Source organism: Rhinolophus ferrumequinum, chromosome 12 (genome assembly GCF_004115265.2).
Source record: "Rhinolophus ferrumequinum isolate MPI-CBG mRhiFer1 chromosome 12, mRhiFer1_v1.p, whole genome shotgun sequence".
Classification (NCBI taxonomy): Eukaryota; Metazoa; Chordata; class Mammalia; order Chiroptera; family Rhinolophidae; genus Rhinolophus; species Rhinolophus ferrumequinum.
Genome location: NC_046295.1, coordinates 46,824,676 through 46,842,867, shown reverse-complemented (window position 1 = coordinate 46,842,867; position 18,192 = coordinate 46,824,676). Strand labels below are relative to the sequence as shown.

General features: G+C 40.4%; 1 protein-coding gene across 1 annotated transcript in view; it reads left to right on the top strand.

Annotated features, from left to right (window-relative positions):
• The window catches only part of FRMD3 (FERM domain containing 3), a 249,854-nt gene that overhangs the window by 165,122 nt on the left and 66,540 nt on the right, over positions 1 to 18,192 (top strand). The window contains exons 7-8 of the mRNA XM_033123926.1: positions 13,696 to 13,783; positions 15,626 to 15,714. Of these exons, the coding sequence (XP_032979817.1) occupies positions 13,696 to 13,783; positions 15,626 to 15,714 (177 nt within the window). The remainder of the gene's footprint in view (positions 1 to 13,695; positions 13,784 to 15,625; positions 15,715 to 18,192) is intronic.

Genomic DNA, 18,192 nt, shown 5'->3' with positions numbered 1-18,192 from the left:
AACTTACGTTTACACATTGTCACCCACAGTCCATAGTTTACTTCAGGGTTTACTCTTGGTGGTGTGCATTCTACGAGTATAACAATAGTATGATGTCATGCATCTGCCAATATAGTAAGCATCATATAGAAGGCTTTTACCGCCCTAAAAAATTCTCTGTGTTCTGCCTCTTCATCCCTCCCTCCCCTCCTTACCCTTGGCAACCACTGATCTTTTTACTGTCTCCATAGTTTTGCCTTTTCCCAAATGTCATGTAGTTGGGTCCATACAGTATGTAACCTTTTCAGATTGGTTTCTTTCAATTCAAGGATCCTCCATGTCTTTTTCTTGATAGCTCATTTTACTGCTGAATAATATCCCTCGTCTGAATGTACCACAGTTTATTTATCTGTTCACCTACTGAAGGACATCTTGGTTGCTTCCAAGTTTTGGCAGTTATGAATAAAGCTGCTATAAACACCATGTGCAGACTTCTGTGTGGACATACATTTTCAGCTCCTTTGGGTAAATACCAAGGTGAGCAATTGCTGGATTGTATAGTTAGAGTATATTTTGTTTTGTAAGAAACTACCAAACTGTCTTCTAAAGTGGCTGTACCATTTTGCTTCCTCACCAGCAATGAATCAGAGTTCCCATTGCTCCACATCTTTGCCAGCATTTGGTGTTGTCAGTGTTCTAGATTTTGGCCATTTTAATAGGTGTGAAGCTAATAGAGTTTTATTTAGAAAGATTTTATAGAGGCATGTTTGGGCCTCTTAATATTCTGTGAACTAGAGGATGTGGAGATGTATGCTTCACATTATTGAATAGATGTCAGTGCTAAAATCCACTGAGGTAGAATGCTTCTTCTAGATTGGGGTGGTTAATATGTTTTTTTAAATTTATTTCTGGGTTGTATGGTCTCTTTTGCAGCTACTGAGTTCTGCTTTTGCACAGCAGAAGACAGACTATGCTTAAATAAGTGGGCTGTAATTCAGTAAAACTTTATTGGCAAATTGGATGGTGAGGCCCAGTTTGACCTATGGGTTTTAGTGTGCTGACCTGTTCTAAACATGTGGCAGAGCAGGTCTAAAATCAATTTCTACTTCAGTCTTCTGCCTCTGTAGATAATTTTAAGACAATAAGAGCCATATTTGTTTTCAAAACTATGTGTAAAAAAGAATCTCTTGTCATTTACAGATTTCATTTGAGTTTGGTTTGCAGACATGAGGTCCTAGCACTAGGTCCTGCTTTAGACATAAGTAATTCCTCTTTCTAGAGCCCTCTGTTGGCTGAAGGAAGCCATTGCCACAATTCCTGGGGAAAGGACGGTTGTTATTTTTTACTCTTCTTGGTTTCCGTTTTCCACAGTTTTAATCATGGCCGTCTGGGTTAAAAGGGAGTACCCATTCTTTTAGTCCTGAGGGTGCTTGGAGGGGGGTTGAAGATCAAGAATAAGATTGATTTCACTATCAGAAACCCTGATATACTTTTCTGAAGGCTTTCCTAGAGTTTCTATTCAGCTAGTCCTCTCATCACCAGTTCATCAGGTTTCTCATTAGAGACCAAGATATTTGGATCAGCTGCAGTCACAGGTCATCAGCTTTTAAACATTCAAAAAGTTCAATTGGTGCTGAGGTGCTTTTCATGAAGTACAGTAGTCCCTCCTTATCTGTGGTTTTGCTTCCCACAGTTTGTTACCCATGGTCAACTGCGGCCCAAAAATATTAAATGGAATATTATGGAAATAAAAAATACATACGTTTTAATTTGTGAGCTATTCTGAATTGCATGATGAAACTTCACACTGTCCTGCTCCCTCCCCTGGGATGTGAATCATTCCTTTATCCAGCACGTCGTCTTACCTTATCACAAGAAGAAGAAGGATGAGTACAGTACAATGAGATATTTTGAGAACGAGACCAGATTCACATAACTTTTATTGCAGTATATTGTTATAATTATTTCATTTTATTATTAGTTATTCTTATTAATCTCTTACTGTGCGTAATTTATAAATTAAACTTTATCATAGGTATGTATGCATAGGAAAAAACGGTGTATATGAGGTTCCGCACTGTCCACGATTTCAGGCATCCACTGGGGGTCTTGGAATGAATCCCCCATGGATAAGGGGGGGGATACTGTATATTCTTTGCCCTTAAAGAGAAGAAAAATCATCCAATTAGCCATCACTATAATGACTAAGGCAGTGAAGTTTTTGCTGGAATCAATAATGACACTGAGTGTATTTTAAACAGAGTCATTATCTCTTTTTATTTCTCAAAACTCACATTTTCTGTAAATCATATGCTGTGGCTTCCTGTCAAGGATTTATAGTCTCAAAAATGTCTAGCTTTCTCGAAATAAGTGCCCTGCTATGATAAATAACCCTCTACCTATGCTTCTGATGGATAGATCACAAGGGCCTCCTTAGGAAATGTTTTTGTGCAGTTTTGAGAAGAGTGTTTATTGTGTAAAAGTAAGAGGGGAAATGTCAGATTATTTTATAGCTCTAATCTTTCTTAAACTATGCTTTTCCTCTGTTATCTCTCCTCCCCCATCCCTGTATCCTTTCCCTTCTCAGGTCTGTCATTCCAAAACCCTAGAATCTGTCTCCCTGGTAGGTTGTAAACTCCATATCCATTCTCTGTTGTTACTTGGCATTACACCCTTATTAGGAATGGGAAAACAAAACAATTTGGCATCAAATACTCCTCCTGTACACACTAAATCCTTGAATTATGTGGCCTAGAGTCAGGGACATTTCTAGGGAGGGTTGGGCCAGGGACAAATGATGTGAACATCTAAGCCATCGATATTTTTTTATACAGATGAAAAAAAATCTGGCAAACGTGACTTGAAGAGAAAAAAGCAATTACTGAAGTACAACATGGCTATGAAGAACGAGAGAGGGGGTGGGATCAAAAGCTTGAATTAGCCATTTCTAAACACATCTTTGATTGCCTCTGAATTTTTTTTTGCAATTTTTGCTATTATTATTATTATTATTATTATTATTTTTAATTTATTGGGGTGACAATTGTTAGTAAAATTACATAGATTTCACGTGTACAATTCTGTATCACATCATCTATAAATTACATTGTGTGTTCACCACCCAGAGTCAGTTCTCCTTCCATCACCATATATTTGATCCTCCTTACCCTCATCTCCCACCCCCCAACCCCATTACCCTCTGGTAACCACTAAATTATGTTCCCCAGATTAATTTTCAAAACCCCGTGGCCATCTTGTGGTTACTGATTGTTTTCTAATCCCCTCACCTTCCCCCTAACCCCCACCCTCCCCCATCCACCTAGCAACCCTCAGTTTTTCCTCTTTGTCTCCAAAACTGTTTCTGATTAGTTCATTCACTTATTCTTTTCTTTAGATTCCGCATATAAGTGAGATCATATGGTACTTATCTTTCTCTGTCTGACTTATTTCACTTAACATAATGTTCTCTAGGTCCATCCATGTTGTTGCAAATGGTAAGGTTTCTTTCTTCTTTATGGCTGTGTAATACTCCATTGTATAAATGTACCACAGTTTCTTAATCCAGTCATCTACCGATGGGCATTTCGGTTGTTTCCATGTCTTGGCTATTGTGTATAGTGCTGCAATAAACATAGGAGTGCATAAAGATTTTTGAATTGGAGTTTTGGATTTCTCCGGATAGATACCTAGGAGTGGAATTACTGGATCATAGGGTAGTTCCATTTTCAGATTTTTGAGATACCTCCATACTGTTTTCCACAGTGGCTGCACCAATCTGCAATCCCACCAACAGTGGACAATCGTTCCCTTTTCTCCACATCCGCGCCAGCACTTGTTTGTTGATTTATTGATGATAGCCATTCTGACTGGGGTGAGGTGGTATCTCATTGTGGTTTTTATTTGCATTTCTCTGATGGTTAGTGAGGTTGAGCATTTCTTCATATGTCTGTTTGCCATCTGTATATCCTTTTTAGAAAAATGTCTCTTCAAGTCCTCTGCCCATTTTTTAATTGGGTTGTTTGTTTTTTTGGAGTTGAGTTGAGTGAGTTTTTCATAGATTTGTGATATTAATCCCTTATCAGATATATCATTGGCAAATATCTTTTCCCATTCAGTAGGATCCCTTCTTGTTTTATTGATGGTTTCCTTTGCTGTGAAAAAACTTTTTAGTTTGATATAATCCCACATGTTTATTTTTTCTCTTACTTCCCTCGCGTGAGGGGATATATCAGTAAAAATCTTGCTCCGGGTAATGTCTGTGAAGTTTCTTCCTATATTTTCTTCTAGGTATTTAATGGTTTCAGATCTTACATTTAAGTCTTTAAGCCATTTTGAATTTATTTTTGTATATGGTGTAAGGAGGTGGTCCAACTTCATTTTTTCGCATGTGTCTGTCCAGGTTTCCCAGCACCATTTATTAAATAGACTGAAAGACTTTTTGAACTTTTGATGAGACTATAACAGTGTGTTTATCCACTCATCTATCCACACACCCATCCATGATTCATCCAAATACCCATGCATCTATCCATCTGTCTGTCCATACGTACATGTACCCATCCACGATACATACATCCATTAATCTATCCATTCCTCTTTTCATGCAACAAATATTTATGGAGGGGCAGCCATATGTCAGGAACTGTAGGAGTGTTGGATGACCTGGCCCAGTAACCTTCCACTGCTTCACCACCAAGCTGTGCTCCACTGCCTAGTCCACACTCCCCCGTGACCTCATGTTTTGAAAGGTTTTGTCTAAAAAACAATATTCATGAAGCAGCAGTTAATTTGCTTCCTAATTTTTATTAGTCATACACAGCTACAACTACCATTCAGAGCCTTTGAATATCAAGAGGTAACAAACCCAAAACAAACTTAATGCCCAGTTATTACACTTAAGGGACTCTTGGAGTTCAAAGCAGGAGTTATAAAGTGACAGTCTTTGAACTATACTTGAACCCAGGTGGATGTTCAAATAATAGTTTAAAAAAATGGAACCAGTTGCCATAAGTTCTACTTTTACTTGCAACTGGAGGATTTGGTAACGCTGGGCCTTAACCCCGAGATGGCTGCACTCAGCTAGAGCTAAGCAGCAGTGCCCTTTAAAAGAATCATTTGCTCTTTGAGTTACCACCGTCTCTGCTCAGCCAATTCACTTTCTGCCTCCATTGGTATTAAGTTTGTGACCACCTTCTTTTACCAAGAAGGGAAGAGAGGTCCGAGAGATGAATTTTTCCAAGGCTACACAATTATGAAGCAACGGACCTTGACCTGAAACAGGAGTTTCCCTGTACATTGCTCTGATACTTTCTAAGCTGTTGCTAAGTCTTGTCCTTTCCTGGCCCCAGGGCATCACCACTGTCTACCTCGTAGCATGGCAGTTACCCAGATGTATAGTGTTCTATCTAATGCTTTGCATAGAGATGGTCCCTAATGGTCCCCAAGGAGTTTGTAAGAGATAACGTCCTTCTCTAAGTAAAGAATTAGAAATGACAGACTGGGGACTCTCCCTTCCAGTTTAGGATGTAGAAAAGCATGAGACATTTATCGCCTCTCAATACCAAGATAATATCAACAAGCTACCTAAACTACGAAATCATATTTTTAAAACCTATCTGAGAGTTGAGGATACAAAGAAACCTAAATGTACTAGAGTCCAGACTGTCTTTCCTTGGAGAATTGCTTTCACTTTTGGAGGTGTGGTTGGAGGATGAGGAATATGCCATAGGAGACCTATGCCAATGGCAACTGGCCAAATCTTTAACAAGCTTTAAGTGGCCCTAAGTGGGCTGACTTGACCACAAAGTCTCCAGCTACAGAGTGAGTTGCACTTTCCCACCATTTGGCCCCAGGCCTTTCCTGAGTGGAGAAGGGCAGGGTGCCAAAGTCAACCGTGTGGAGAGCTGAGTGAAGTCCCCCTGAGGCACTCCAGACCTTCAGCCAGGGCAGGGCAGCTCTTGCCAACAGAGGGTCAGGACCACAGGGAGGAAGAAAGATTTTCTGAAGTTCAGAGAGCCAGGGGTGGGACTGAAGAGCAAAAGAGATGTAATGCAGTCAAAAAGTTGACTGCCAGGCTAGAACGTGTAGGGAGCTCTCCAGAGTCTCATGGATGCTAAGATTGTAAGCCCTGAGGAAGGGCGAGTCAAGGAGAGCATTCATGCATTTGAAGCCAGTGGTGAGCAAAATCTAACTGAAGTTGCAACCAAGTTGCAGCAAAAACTAACCTCACTCAGGCATTATATTGGTCTTCTACCCATGAGTTTAATTCTGGATCTCATAGATCCAAACGGATCAGGTGGAGTGAAACCCACGCCCTTGCCTTCCAAACGGTGCTCCAGGCACTCCAGGTCATTGTTGGCAAGATCCACACCTCATTCCACAATTAATGTCTATGACTAATTTGGATTCATTCTTGGGATGCTGTACATTTTTGTACTCTGTGTAATGGTATGCTAAAAGGCAGATCAATAAAAGAGAGAGTGCTCCTCTTTGGCAAAAAGTATTCAGGAGGGCAGAAGGGACATATAGCTAAATACATAATTATTTGACCCCACCGAATATATTCCAAAAGCATGTCTTTAGAGAATTGTTAGTTAGCTCTTAAAAAAGAATTCAACTAATCAATGTTTTTTTTTTTTTTACTTCTAAATGTCTCATTAGAGACATTATTAACCTTAGCATAACAGTTTCTGATGCAAGATTTAAAGGCTAGAAAATCGTTATTTTCCATTACCCAGCAGAGTTTTTGCCAGAAACAAATGTCCAGTGGGAGACTCAAAGGAATTAAAAAAAAGCATTTCTATTTAATTGCTCTTAGTGTCTTCCTGCAAACCTGATCATGAAATGGTTTCTTCCTCAGTGAGTGAGGGTCGCAAGAGTTCCTAGTGCTGTTGAGTCTCCACCTTTCCTCCATTGGTTTTGAACCCCTTTCTTTCTCTGAACATTTGCAGTTATCCTTTTCTCTGTGTATGACCTTTTTTAGGCTAAATCTTGTAAATGCTTCCCATTGGAGACTTGTAGTCAAACCCGAAGCAAACAATACCGATTTGAGGACTTTTATTTTAAAGAGGGGCCTTTGCTGTGCTGTGAATATCACAGTGTGCTTTCTGACATTTTCCACAACATCATAATTCTGATGTCAGTCACGTGCAGGACTAGCAAGGGAACAAATGCTATTCGGGGTGAGAGGCGAGCATGCTCTGTGCCAGGCTCTAGTCTAACTGCTTTATGTCTGTTAATTGCTTGCTGTTTCTACCAAATCTTGGGGGTAGGTACTATGTTTATGTTCCTTTTATGGACTCAAAGAGACGTAGATTTACTTGTTCTCGATGCCTGTGTTCAGGGTTCAGCAAACATTTTCTGTACTAGGCCATTTAGCAATATTTCAGGTTTTGCAGCACATACGGTCTCTGTTGCCATGACTTAGTTTTGCCATTGTAGCTTGACAGCATCCATAGACAGGATGAAAATGAATGGATGTGGCTGTGTTCCAATGTAACTTAACTGACATTGAAATTTGAATGTCATATACTTTTCATGGGTCATAAGATACTATTTTTCATTTGTTTTAAACCATTGGAAAACAAAACAAAGCATTCTCAGCTTGAGGGCTGTACAAAACCAGGCTGTGGTCAGGATTTAGCCTGCGTGCTTTCGTTTGGGGATCTCTGACTTACATTGAAATTGAGACATCAGTTTTCTCTAATCATGGGATGGATCACCTCATCACTGATAAGATGCAATGCTTAGAATATGAGAAAGGCTTTCTATAAGAAGTGATATTGAGGTGCTCTGCCATGGCATCCGGGAGAGCAGACGGATGGCTCTTGACCATATCTGGTTGGTAGTGATGATAGTGCAGGCACTGAAAAGCCTGCTGGCACCAGGCAGACTTGGATTTGCACCTCGTTCCTCCACTTACTAGCAGAGTAACCCTGAGCAAGTTACTTGTCCTCTTTGAGTGTCAGAATCCTCATCTATAAAATGAAGATAAGAATTCCTCCTTTATGAATATTAAGTGAAAAAAGGATGTATATTCTTTGGCAATATGTTTCCATTCTCCTGTTGATGTACATTAGGTTGTTTTTAGGTTTTTGCCATTATGGCTTCTTGAATAATTCTCGCAGGGGTCCATGTAGTAGGGGTTCCTAGTCTAGGTGCAAACCCAGGTGTGGAATTTGCTGGGCCATAGAGTTTCCACAACTTTAGCTTTTCTACGGTACAGTAGCTTGTTTGCTAAGGGTTGCTCCTAGCTAACATCCACACCAACAATATGTGAGGGTTCCCAGTGTTTCTCATCTCCTTTTCTTTCTTTCCCTTTTTAAAATAAACTCTTAAAAGTTGAAGTATAACACAGATTCAGAAAAAATGCACAAAACATTAAGTGTAAAACTCAATGAATTATTACAAAGCAAGCATGTATGTAACCACCACCGAGGCCAAAGAGAGAATTGTCAACACCGCAGAAGCGCTTGTTGTGTCCCTTCCCAATATTTACCTTCTTCCTCTTCCCCAAGTGTAGTCACTTCTCTGACTTTTAACACTTTAATTTCATTTTGCTCATTTTGAAAGCCACATAAATGGAATACATTCAGTGTGTTTTCATTTGTATCTGGCCTCTTTTGTTAAGTTTAATTTTTGTGAGAGTCACCCATCTTGTTGTGTGTTGCTTTAACTCATTTATTTTCATGGTTGTATAGTATTCCATTTTGTTTCATTTATTTTTAATATTATTTCAATTACAGTGGGTATTCCATATTACTGTATATTAATTTCAGGTGTGCAGCCTAGTGGTTAGACATTTATATAATTTAAGAAGTGAGCCCCCTGACTAGTCTAGTACCCACCTGGCACTATACATAGTTATTATATCATTGACTCTATTCCTTTTGCTATACTTTACATCCCCATGACTATTTTGTAACTACCAATTTGTGCTTCTTAATCCCTTCACCTTTTTCACCCAGCCCCCACACCCCCTCCTATCACCCCAACAAATATTATTCCATTTTACATCCATTCAACTGTTGATAGACATTTGAAATTGTTTCCTATTTATTGCTGTTATAAATGGCACTACTATGAAAATTCTATTTATTTCTTGATGCAACATGAACTAATTTCTGTTGCATATATAACTATGAGTAGAATTGCTGTGTTATAGGGTAAACATGTTCAATTTTAATAGCTAGTGCCAGTTTTCCAGGTAGTTCTACCAAATTGCTAGCTGTGAATGAGAGTTGTTTTTGCAGCACATCCTCATGAGTACTTAGTATTGTGTTTAAAATTTCAGCTGTCAGATGGATGTGTAAATGCTTTCTCATAGTTTTAATTTGCATTTTCCTGGTCATAAAGAGGTTAAACACATTTTCATGTGATTGTTAGCTATTTGGATGTCTTATTTAAGTGTCTGTTTAAGTCTTCTGCTGATTTTTCTTCTGGGTTGCCTTTTAAAATTTTTCACTGTTGTTTATTGATTTATAGGATTAAAAAAATTCTATACAGGAGTCCTTTTTTATAATTGCACATGTTGCCAAAATCTTTTCCCATACTGGGGCTTGCCTTGTCACACCTGGATGATATCTCCTGATGAACAGAGGTCTTGGAGTTTAATGGCATGACCTCTGGAGCTATGCAGCAGTGCTCCTGCTGCCATCTGGGGTTGGGTGTTTGCGATTAGAAATTATATGCCCATCAGAGTTACGAAGGACGGGAGTGGTCAGAAAGAGACCACCGAGGCAAGCAAAACTTACTCGTTTTCCAACATGAAGTTCCAAATTACAACATTTCACAATTACCTTGTTTCCCAGACTGACTAGAAAAGAAGGGGGGTGTGCTTTAACCAAACTTTAATTTGTAGAATGAGCAATGTGTGGCTATACAAAGGTGCTGACAGTTTGACCACTATCGAGAATGGCGGGCTCTCTAGAGCAGAGGAGCTCTTATTAGTGTAGGCAGAGTGAGGGCCTTTCCTTTCACCTGGGAGGATGATCCTGGAGCAGACCTAATGGCCTGTGGCTGTAGGAGGCACTGGGCTGCGTAGGCTCTGGTCCTGCTTCATTTTGGCCCCAGTCTGGGTCAGTAGGCTGAAATTTTGCAGTGAGTGGCCACCAGAGTGGAGGTCCTGTTTAGTAACATGCTGGAGAGCTCAGTGTTGTGCTTTGTCCCTAGTCGGGTGAGGTGAGTATACAAATGAGTGAGAGAGAGGGAGAGATAGTATGTGTTTTGAGGAAGGGGGCGAGAAAGACCCAATATTTAAATTCAGTAATTTTCTGGTGAAAGGTAAGATAGTCCTTTAAGAATTTACAAGAGAGCTATGGAAAGGGAAATACCTATATATACTGAGAAAATGTAAAAGAAATCCTTTTCTTCATTCCTGTCAATATAGTTAGTGACTTTCTTGAATCTATTGTTACTTTATCAAGAAGAGAAATAATTATTATTACTGTGACTTGGGGACAAAAAAGAATCAAAGAAATGGTCAAAGAAAAATAGTTTGTGGCTTGAAAGGGCCCATATAGTGCCGATCAGGGTGAATAAATAAAGATGCCCCCTTTACATATCAGTGAACTTTCAGAATGCTAAGACTAAAGAGGAAATCTTGAAAGGCTTTAGAAAGACTTTATTTTCCTAAATTAGGGGTTTGAGTTAATCCCTTAGGAATAAATTCTGTAAAGGATGGATTTAAAAATTTTCTCTTCTATTAAAAGGAAAAGGTAGCATATATGGCTACCTTCCCTTCCTTCTCCAAGTCCTTATGGATAATAGAAAAAGTATTGGAAAATGGATATGAGAAAGAATACCATCTCTGGGTCAGAAGCCTTGCAGTATCTCTGGAAGACAGGAAGCAGAGGGAATCTAGGACAAACACACATAGAGAATAGGAGTAGTAGTTCTGGCTGCTTCAGGCAACAAATACAGAGGTTGGCCATCATGGTGAGTGGGCCACTGCATTTGGAGCAGTTGGGCAGTGTTGTTCCCTTCCTCTGGTTCCAGGCTTGAGCTGGAGGTGCCCTGTGTGGGGACAAGACCCAGAGTAACTAGAGCCTTTAGCCTGAAATCATGTTACTGGCACATACTGTTCCCACATGGCACATCCCATCCTTCCCTACAACCTCTGGAGGCCGCTGCATTAAATAAATAACATCGGATACAAAGATGAGCATCCAGCCAAGAATCACCAGACATTTAAGGAAACATCAATTCATTGAATGAGAAACTGACTCAGCAAACCAAAGGACCACCACCAAGAAAGCAGCATTAGTGGAACACACAAGACTGGACTTTAAAAGGAACAAAGTGAATATCCTCAGAGAAATAAGAATAATTTATTCCATGAAATAAGAACAGGTAGCTATTTCAAGAGCCGAGTACAGGCACACCTTGGAGATATTGCAGGTTGGGTTCCATACCACTGCAATAAAGTAAATATTGCCATAAAGTGAGTCCCACAGATTTTTGGGTTTTAAAGTGTATATTAAAGTTATGTTTACACTATACTGTAGTCCATTAAGTATGCAATAGCATTATGTCTAAAAAATGTACATACCTTAATGAAAAACTCTTTACAGCTAACATATGCTTACCGTCATCGGAGCCTTCAGTGAATCATAATCTTTTGGCTGGTGAAGAATTTAGTTGAATACTGTTGACTGATCAGGGTCGTGGTTGCTGAAGGTTAGGGTCGCTGTGGCAATTTAAGATAATAGTGAAGTTTGCTGCAATTGACTCTTTTACTTGAACACTTAGAGGCCATTGTAGGGTTATTAATTAGCCTAATTTCAATATTGTTGTGTCTCAGGGAATAGAGAGGCGTGAAGAGAGAGAGAGAGAGATGGGGGAATGGCCAGTAGAACAGCCAGAACACACACACTATTTATTAAGTTTGCCTTCTTAAATCGGTGTGGTTCATGACGCCTCAAAATGATTACAATAGAAACATCAAAGATCACTGATTACAGTTCATCAGTGATAATCGTGCAAAAGTTAGAAATATTGCGAGAGTTAACAAAATGTGACAGAGACACGAAGTGAGCAAATGCTGTTGGAAATATGGCCCCAGTAGACTTGCTTGATGTAGGGTTGCCAAAACCTTCAATTTATAAAAAAGTACAGTATCTGTGAAGTGCATTAAAGTGAAGCTCAACAATAAATTGAGGTATGCCTATAGATATTACATTGAAAATGAAATATTTAATTGATGTTAAGGAAATTCATAAATGGGATGAAAAGTAGGACGCACAAAGCTGAAGAATAAATTAGCAAGCTAAAAGTTTGATTTAAGAAATAATTTAGAATGTACAAAAAGACAGAGATTTAAAGTACGAAACAAAGGTTAAAAGACATGGAGGATAGACCTAGGAATTTCAAAATCCATTTACTAGGAGGGTCTCTCAAAGGAGAGAAGAGAAAGGGTGATTGGGAGTAAGGAAGGAGGTTGGGAAGAGAAGAAAAGAATCAAAGAAATGGCCAGTGAAAGATATGAGTTGTTGGATTAAATGTCCCCTCAGTGCTGATCATGATAAAGAAAAATGCTTTTAGACACATCAGAGTAAAATTTCAGTGCATTCAGGGTAAAGAGAAGATCCTGCAAGGCTTTAGGGGGAAGGTAAATGGGATACTTTTTGCTGTAGAGGCATGATGATGACTCTTAGCTGTCTTGAGGGATTGTGGAGGAATTTATCTTTGGGGAGAAGCTTGGATGGAAATAGATCTAATATTGCAATATAATTTTACCTTTTGAAAATGAAAGTGAGTTCCTGTTGTTTTCCTTAGCAAAGTGCTCTTGGTTGTTAGGGTTATATATTTATCCTTGGGGAATGGTTCAGATCCTTTAAGTTACATGTGGGATATTAATGTTAGACAAAGCAGTCTTTGAAATACTGCACAGTCCTGGTTTGGAAGTTTGCCCCCAAAGGGCTTTTCATAGGCATCTATATTTATAGTCCCTCCCCCCTCACACCTCCTACTCCTCACCCCCCTGATGCCAGGACCTTGTTTACTACCCTGGAGGTTAGTGCTAGGACTAGTGGCTGAGATTTCCTTTCAAAATCCAGGGCTTTCCAATGAAATGGTTGATAGTTCTTTCTACCCGGATGGCTCTGTTTAGGCTTGTTGATAGGGTAACAGAATTGCCCACTTTCTACCCTGAGTAAGAAGAAATGTCATGGGATGGCCGGTTAACTCAGTTGGTTAGAATACAGTGCTCTTAACAACAAGGTTGCCTGTTCGATCCCCATGTGGGCCACTGTGAGCTAGCTGCACCCTCCACAACTGGATTGAAACAACTACTTGACTTGGAGCTGATGGGTCCTGGAAAAACACACTTAAAAAAAAAACACAAGGAATGTCATTTACCCTAGAATATTTTTAAAAATAAGTTGGAAAGAACAGATGCTGAGTTTTATTTCATGTTAAGATTGCATTTCCAATGGCCTACTTATTGGTAAATTGAGAACCTTGATTAACTGTACGGGTCACTGGAGTCCTCTGAGTACTTGTGGGTTTATTGTGGAACAATTAGCCAGGGAACAGGAGCTCAGTTTCCTTGGCAAAGGGCTCCTTGTGGTGAGGAATAATGATCAGCCTTCCTGATTACTATTTGTGTAGGGATTTCTCTATTTATTTAGTTTAGGATATCACATTTTATTGAATGAAGGGACTCCATGTTTCTGTTATTTTCCATATTAACTCCCTAGTTTTCTTGTATGATTTTAGAGGCCAGAACCCACCGGTTGCTGAATTTAACTTACTCCTGAAAGCTCACACTTTGGAAACGTATGGGGTGGATCCCCATCCATGCAAGGTAAGTGCCCCTCACAGAAAGTCGACAATTAACAATTGTTTTGCCCTAAAAGAGTTAATTGGTGTGTATTCCTGGCAGACCCCTCGTAGGGCATTTCTGCAGCTGGCCCCACTGCCCCTAATTGGAAGGGACAACAGTGGGCTGCAGTCACATGTTTTAGGAGCGGATTTTGTCCATTGGAATGTACCAGTTCCTTGCTAATTGCTATGTAGCCACATATTCCTAAATTAACATACATGAATTCATTCATCCATCAAATGGATGGTTTTACCCCTGAGAAGTTACAGGGTCCTAACATTTATTTTCAAGGTTATTTCCAGCAAGAATGCAGCCTTAAAAAACAGGACAGTGGAAGAAAAGAAAGATTTTAAATTACACTGTGATATTAGGAGTATATGTTTTTCTTTTTCCTTTCTCATATTATTTGACAGTACAGTGGTACCTTGGTTTTCGAACGTAATCCACGAGTTCTGAAATGTTCGAAAACAGCCGACAGCTAGGCCTCAGAGTCTTGCACTGGGCGGAGGCCACGAGACATGTTCGACTTCTGAGTTGTGTGCGAAAACCGAAGCATTTACTTCCGGGTTTATGGCGTTCATAAACCAAAATGTTTGTCAATGGAGACGTTCGAAAACCAAGGTACTACTGTATTTCTCTCAGCTTGAAAACCAGACCATGTGTCTCAGAATCACCTGGGTCCCACCTTGGAGCTACGGATTCATAATCACTGGGGGTGGAGGTGGAAGTGGGGGTGAGGGTGGGGGTGTGCAGCTGGCGAATCAGCCTTTTAAACATGTTCCCAAGGTGATGCTCGTGCACACATTTGCCAGAAATGTTTTATGAAAGAATCTGTTTTCATATCTTAAACTACGCATCAGCCAGACACTAACCTGAATCTTGAACTAAGCATTTACATCAACCAGGCTCTTAAAGGGAAGTTTTTGCATCATACTGGAACATTCCGTTACTCGGGTGGGACCAGATCATAGTATTTGGGCAAGTCCCAGTCCTGTAACTCTCAGCGCAGGCTCCTCATTGCAGGCACGTGGGGAGCTTCCTAAACTGCTGCCCAGTTCCATCAGTATCTGTTGGGGTGCAGACCAGGCTCTCGGGGTGAGCCGAGGCTGAGAGCTGATGGTAACTGTCCACACTGGCCCATGCATCTTGTGGTCTGCCTGCACAATTAGTTTCGAATGTTTGTCAGATACTTCTTCCTAGTCATGGTATAAAACAGACTACTCCATTTAGTGAGTTAGAGTTCAGCCACAAGTGTGAGCCTCTCTGTTTCTTTTATTTTTTTATAAGGAGGCTGACTAGATTTTGTTGTTGTTCCTTTGAGTGTACTTACTGCTGCGTGTTCCTGGTTGAGGCTGGAAGCAAAGTAGGCATTTGTGGACATATCTTTATATTAAAATTGCCTGAAATCCTGTGTGAGATTGAATCAAGCTAGATTAGATGCTCACGGCTTTGGTGTCATGGCATCTCTAGTTTCAGGGCTGGTGACAAGCAACAACAGTTTGGTCACATTGCAGGGCAGATCTGAGAACTCAGGGGACCCCAGAAGACAGTTGGAAGTGGACATAGTGGTTTAAGATCAATCTGTCCTTTCCCAGGAGGTTCATGGAGAAGCAGGTCTGCTCCTCAAAGGGAAAAGCGACATATTCCTGGACCTTCCCTGATTTTAGAAGTATTATTCTTGGGTCCAACCTCAGAAACTTAGTTTATTGCTGCCGTCATTAGAATGAACCTGAAATTAACCCAGGGTAAGGATGAATAAGTATACCATTTATCATTTATTTATATTCTTCAATCCAAACATGTTTTTACTTCTATTTTTTGCAGGATTCAACAGGTACAACAACATTTTTAGGATTCACTGCTGCAGGCTTTGTGGTATTCCAGGGAAATAAGAGAATCCATTTGATCAAATGGTGAGTACTTCTTTGGAAAACTGACTTACCATTCTTCTTAATCTCGTTTTTCTTTCCCCACCTTTGATTTTTTTTGGGAAACATCAGGTAGAATGCTCACTATCCATTTCTTTGCCTTGGAGCTTCATTACAAAGGGATTTATTATCTATGAATGAAACCCAATCTAGGTTTCCCTATTTTAGTAGGGAATCGGATTTGTCAAGCTGAGGAGTCAACTCAGGGGATCTGGGGTGTGGCCCGCGCTCAGGGGCTCCGCCTCCAAATGGGAGGTGTCCAGTGTTTCCTCAGTAGCTTCTGCTCTGACCTGAGGGGTGACCACGTGTGGGTCAGGGTGGGTGCAAGTTCCCTTGAGCAACTCAAGACCCGGTCTTTCCCTCTCACTTTCCTCCACTCCCTTCTGTCAAATCCTTGCTGCAGACTTAACCTTTTGTTACCCAGTGTATCAGTGAAGATGCTTTTGGTCAAAATAACAAAATATCTGCACACAATGGCTTATAAATAAGAGGACTGATTACCTTCCATAGCAAAATTTCCAGAGGTTGGACAATTCCACGATCCTTTAACTTAATTGCCCGACAACACTGTGAAGGACGTGGGTCGGTCCATTTTCTTCTCTGCCATTCCAGAGTGGTAGCTTTTGTCCCCAGGCTCATGCTCATAAAATGGTCATGAGTGCAGCTGTCCATCACATCTTCACACAGCAGAACCCAGAGCTTGGAGGTGAGCAGCCCTTCCATGTCTCTGCTAGTAGAACAAAGGTAACTTTTTCAGAAACCCTCTAGGAGACTTCCTGCATATTAGGCAGGATTGGGCATATCACATGTGCTCACCTGAACTAGTCTTGCTGAGAAGAAGGGGAACTGTTTGACTGGGTTGGCTGAGGCAAGATCCATCCTGTTGGGACTGGGAAGAGCATGATCTGCACGAACGCCTGACCCTGATGAAGAGTAAGACCTTGGTGGGTCCATGAAGAAGTGGGAGGGTGGAGTGGGGTAGATGACTAGGAGTGCCACTACATCCAATCAAGAGAAAATGGTTTTGGTAAAGAGTAAAGGAGGCTGAACGTTATCTGTGTGATGGAATATTGTAAAGGCTTACTCTTGTTCATGCCTTCAGCTTGATTCAGTTCCCTCTCTGATGGTCCTTGACAGGTTTGCCACCTCTGTCGTGTCTCATTGGTTCACTCCTTTGGCTTGAGCTTTGGGTCTGGTGTTCTTCTCGATGGGCCAGTGGGCGTCCATCCTCGGTCCTGGATTGGAAATCCTCCCTGGCGCTTACCTGAACCTCAGCTTAATGGTCCTATAGCTTCAGGATTTCTTCCAGAACCAGTTTATTAAGTAGCCCTCCCCACTTTCTTAGCATTCTCCTCTTAGCACCCACCTTCCTTTCAAACCTTCTCTACTAGATTAACATTAGTTAGCCAGTGTCCACTCCTCTCCCTTTACCTTCTGCTCCTTTTTATGATCAGCCCTCTCTTTCTAAGATGTCCAGTTTCTCTAAATATCTTCCCTGCTCTATCATTGCCTTTTACTAATTCATACTTTCAGCTCCGCTCTATGCCCACTTGTTTTCTTCTTCCACAATTAGCATTCTCCAATCTTATTTGCCTTTAATAGATCACATCTCTGAGTCTCAGTGTACTCATCCATAAAATGGGGATCAATTATATCTGACTGCCTTATCGGGAAAAAAGGAGATAGGAGAGGAACAAATGAAATAGTGTGTGAGAGTGGTGTGATTTGTGAACTGTGATGTTATATACATGTATTATAACATGATGGTGTTAACCAGTATTTTTTTCTGTATTTTCAGCACTTTGTAAAGAAACTCCAATGTTAATCATCCTTCAGTCCATTGCAGAATAAATTTCCTAGGGATTCCTACTGTCTTTGGGGAGCATGGGTAATTTAGGGGCTTTCCCCATCCTATCCTAGGATCAGAAAGGCTTGGAGGTCCTGAAGGGTGTTCGATCCTCACATTCTGAATTGTCTGAGCTCTGGAGTAGTTAGGTTAAACTGGACATGTCCCAAGTACAGATAAATTGAAAGTCTCTCCCCCCTTTGGGACTCAGTTTCTTACTGTGTACATTGAAGAATTGAGATGGACAAGCCAACCATTTGTTTTGGGTTCTACATTTTGATGTACCTGGCGGGGTGTTGATGACAGCTCCATCCTTCTCAGCCACTTCTTAGGCACGTGTATTTCCAACAGCTATGAGAGAGTTACTAAAATGAATTTTCTTCTCACATTAATCTTAGTTTTGTTTTGTTTTTTAAATATCCATTGAGATTTGTCCCTCTTGCAAATCCTCTACCTAAATTAAAACAGCTTATTGTGACCTCACTGTTTTTTTTCCTCAGGAAAAGCACAGGGGCTCATATCACTATCCGAGGAATTAGATCAAAGGAATAAAAACCAGAATTCTCTCCTCTATTTACACATATTTTCTTGCCAAGAAGGTGACCTAGGGTCTACAT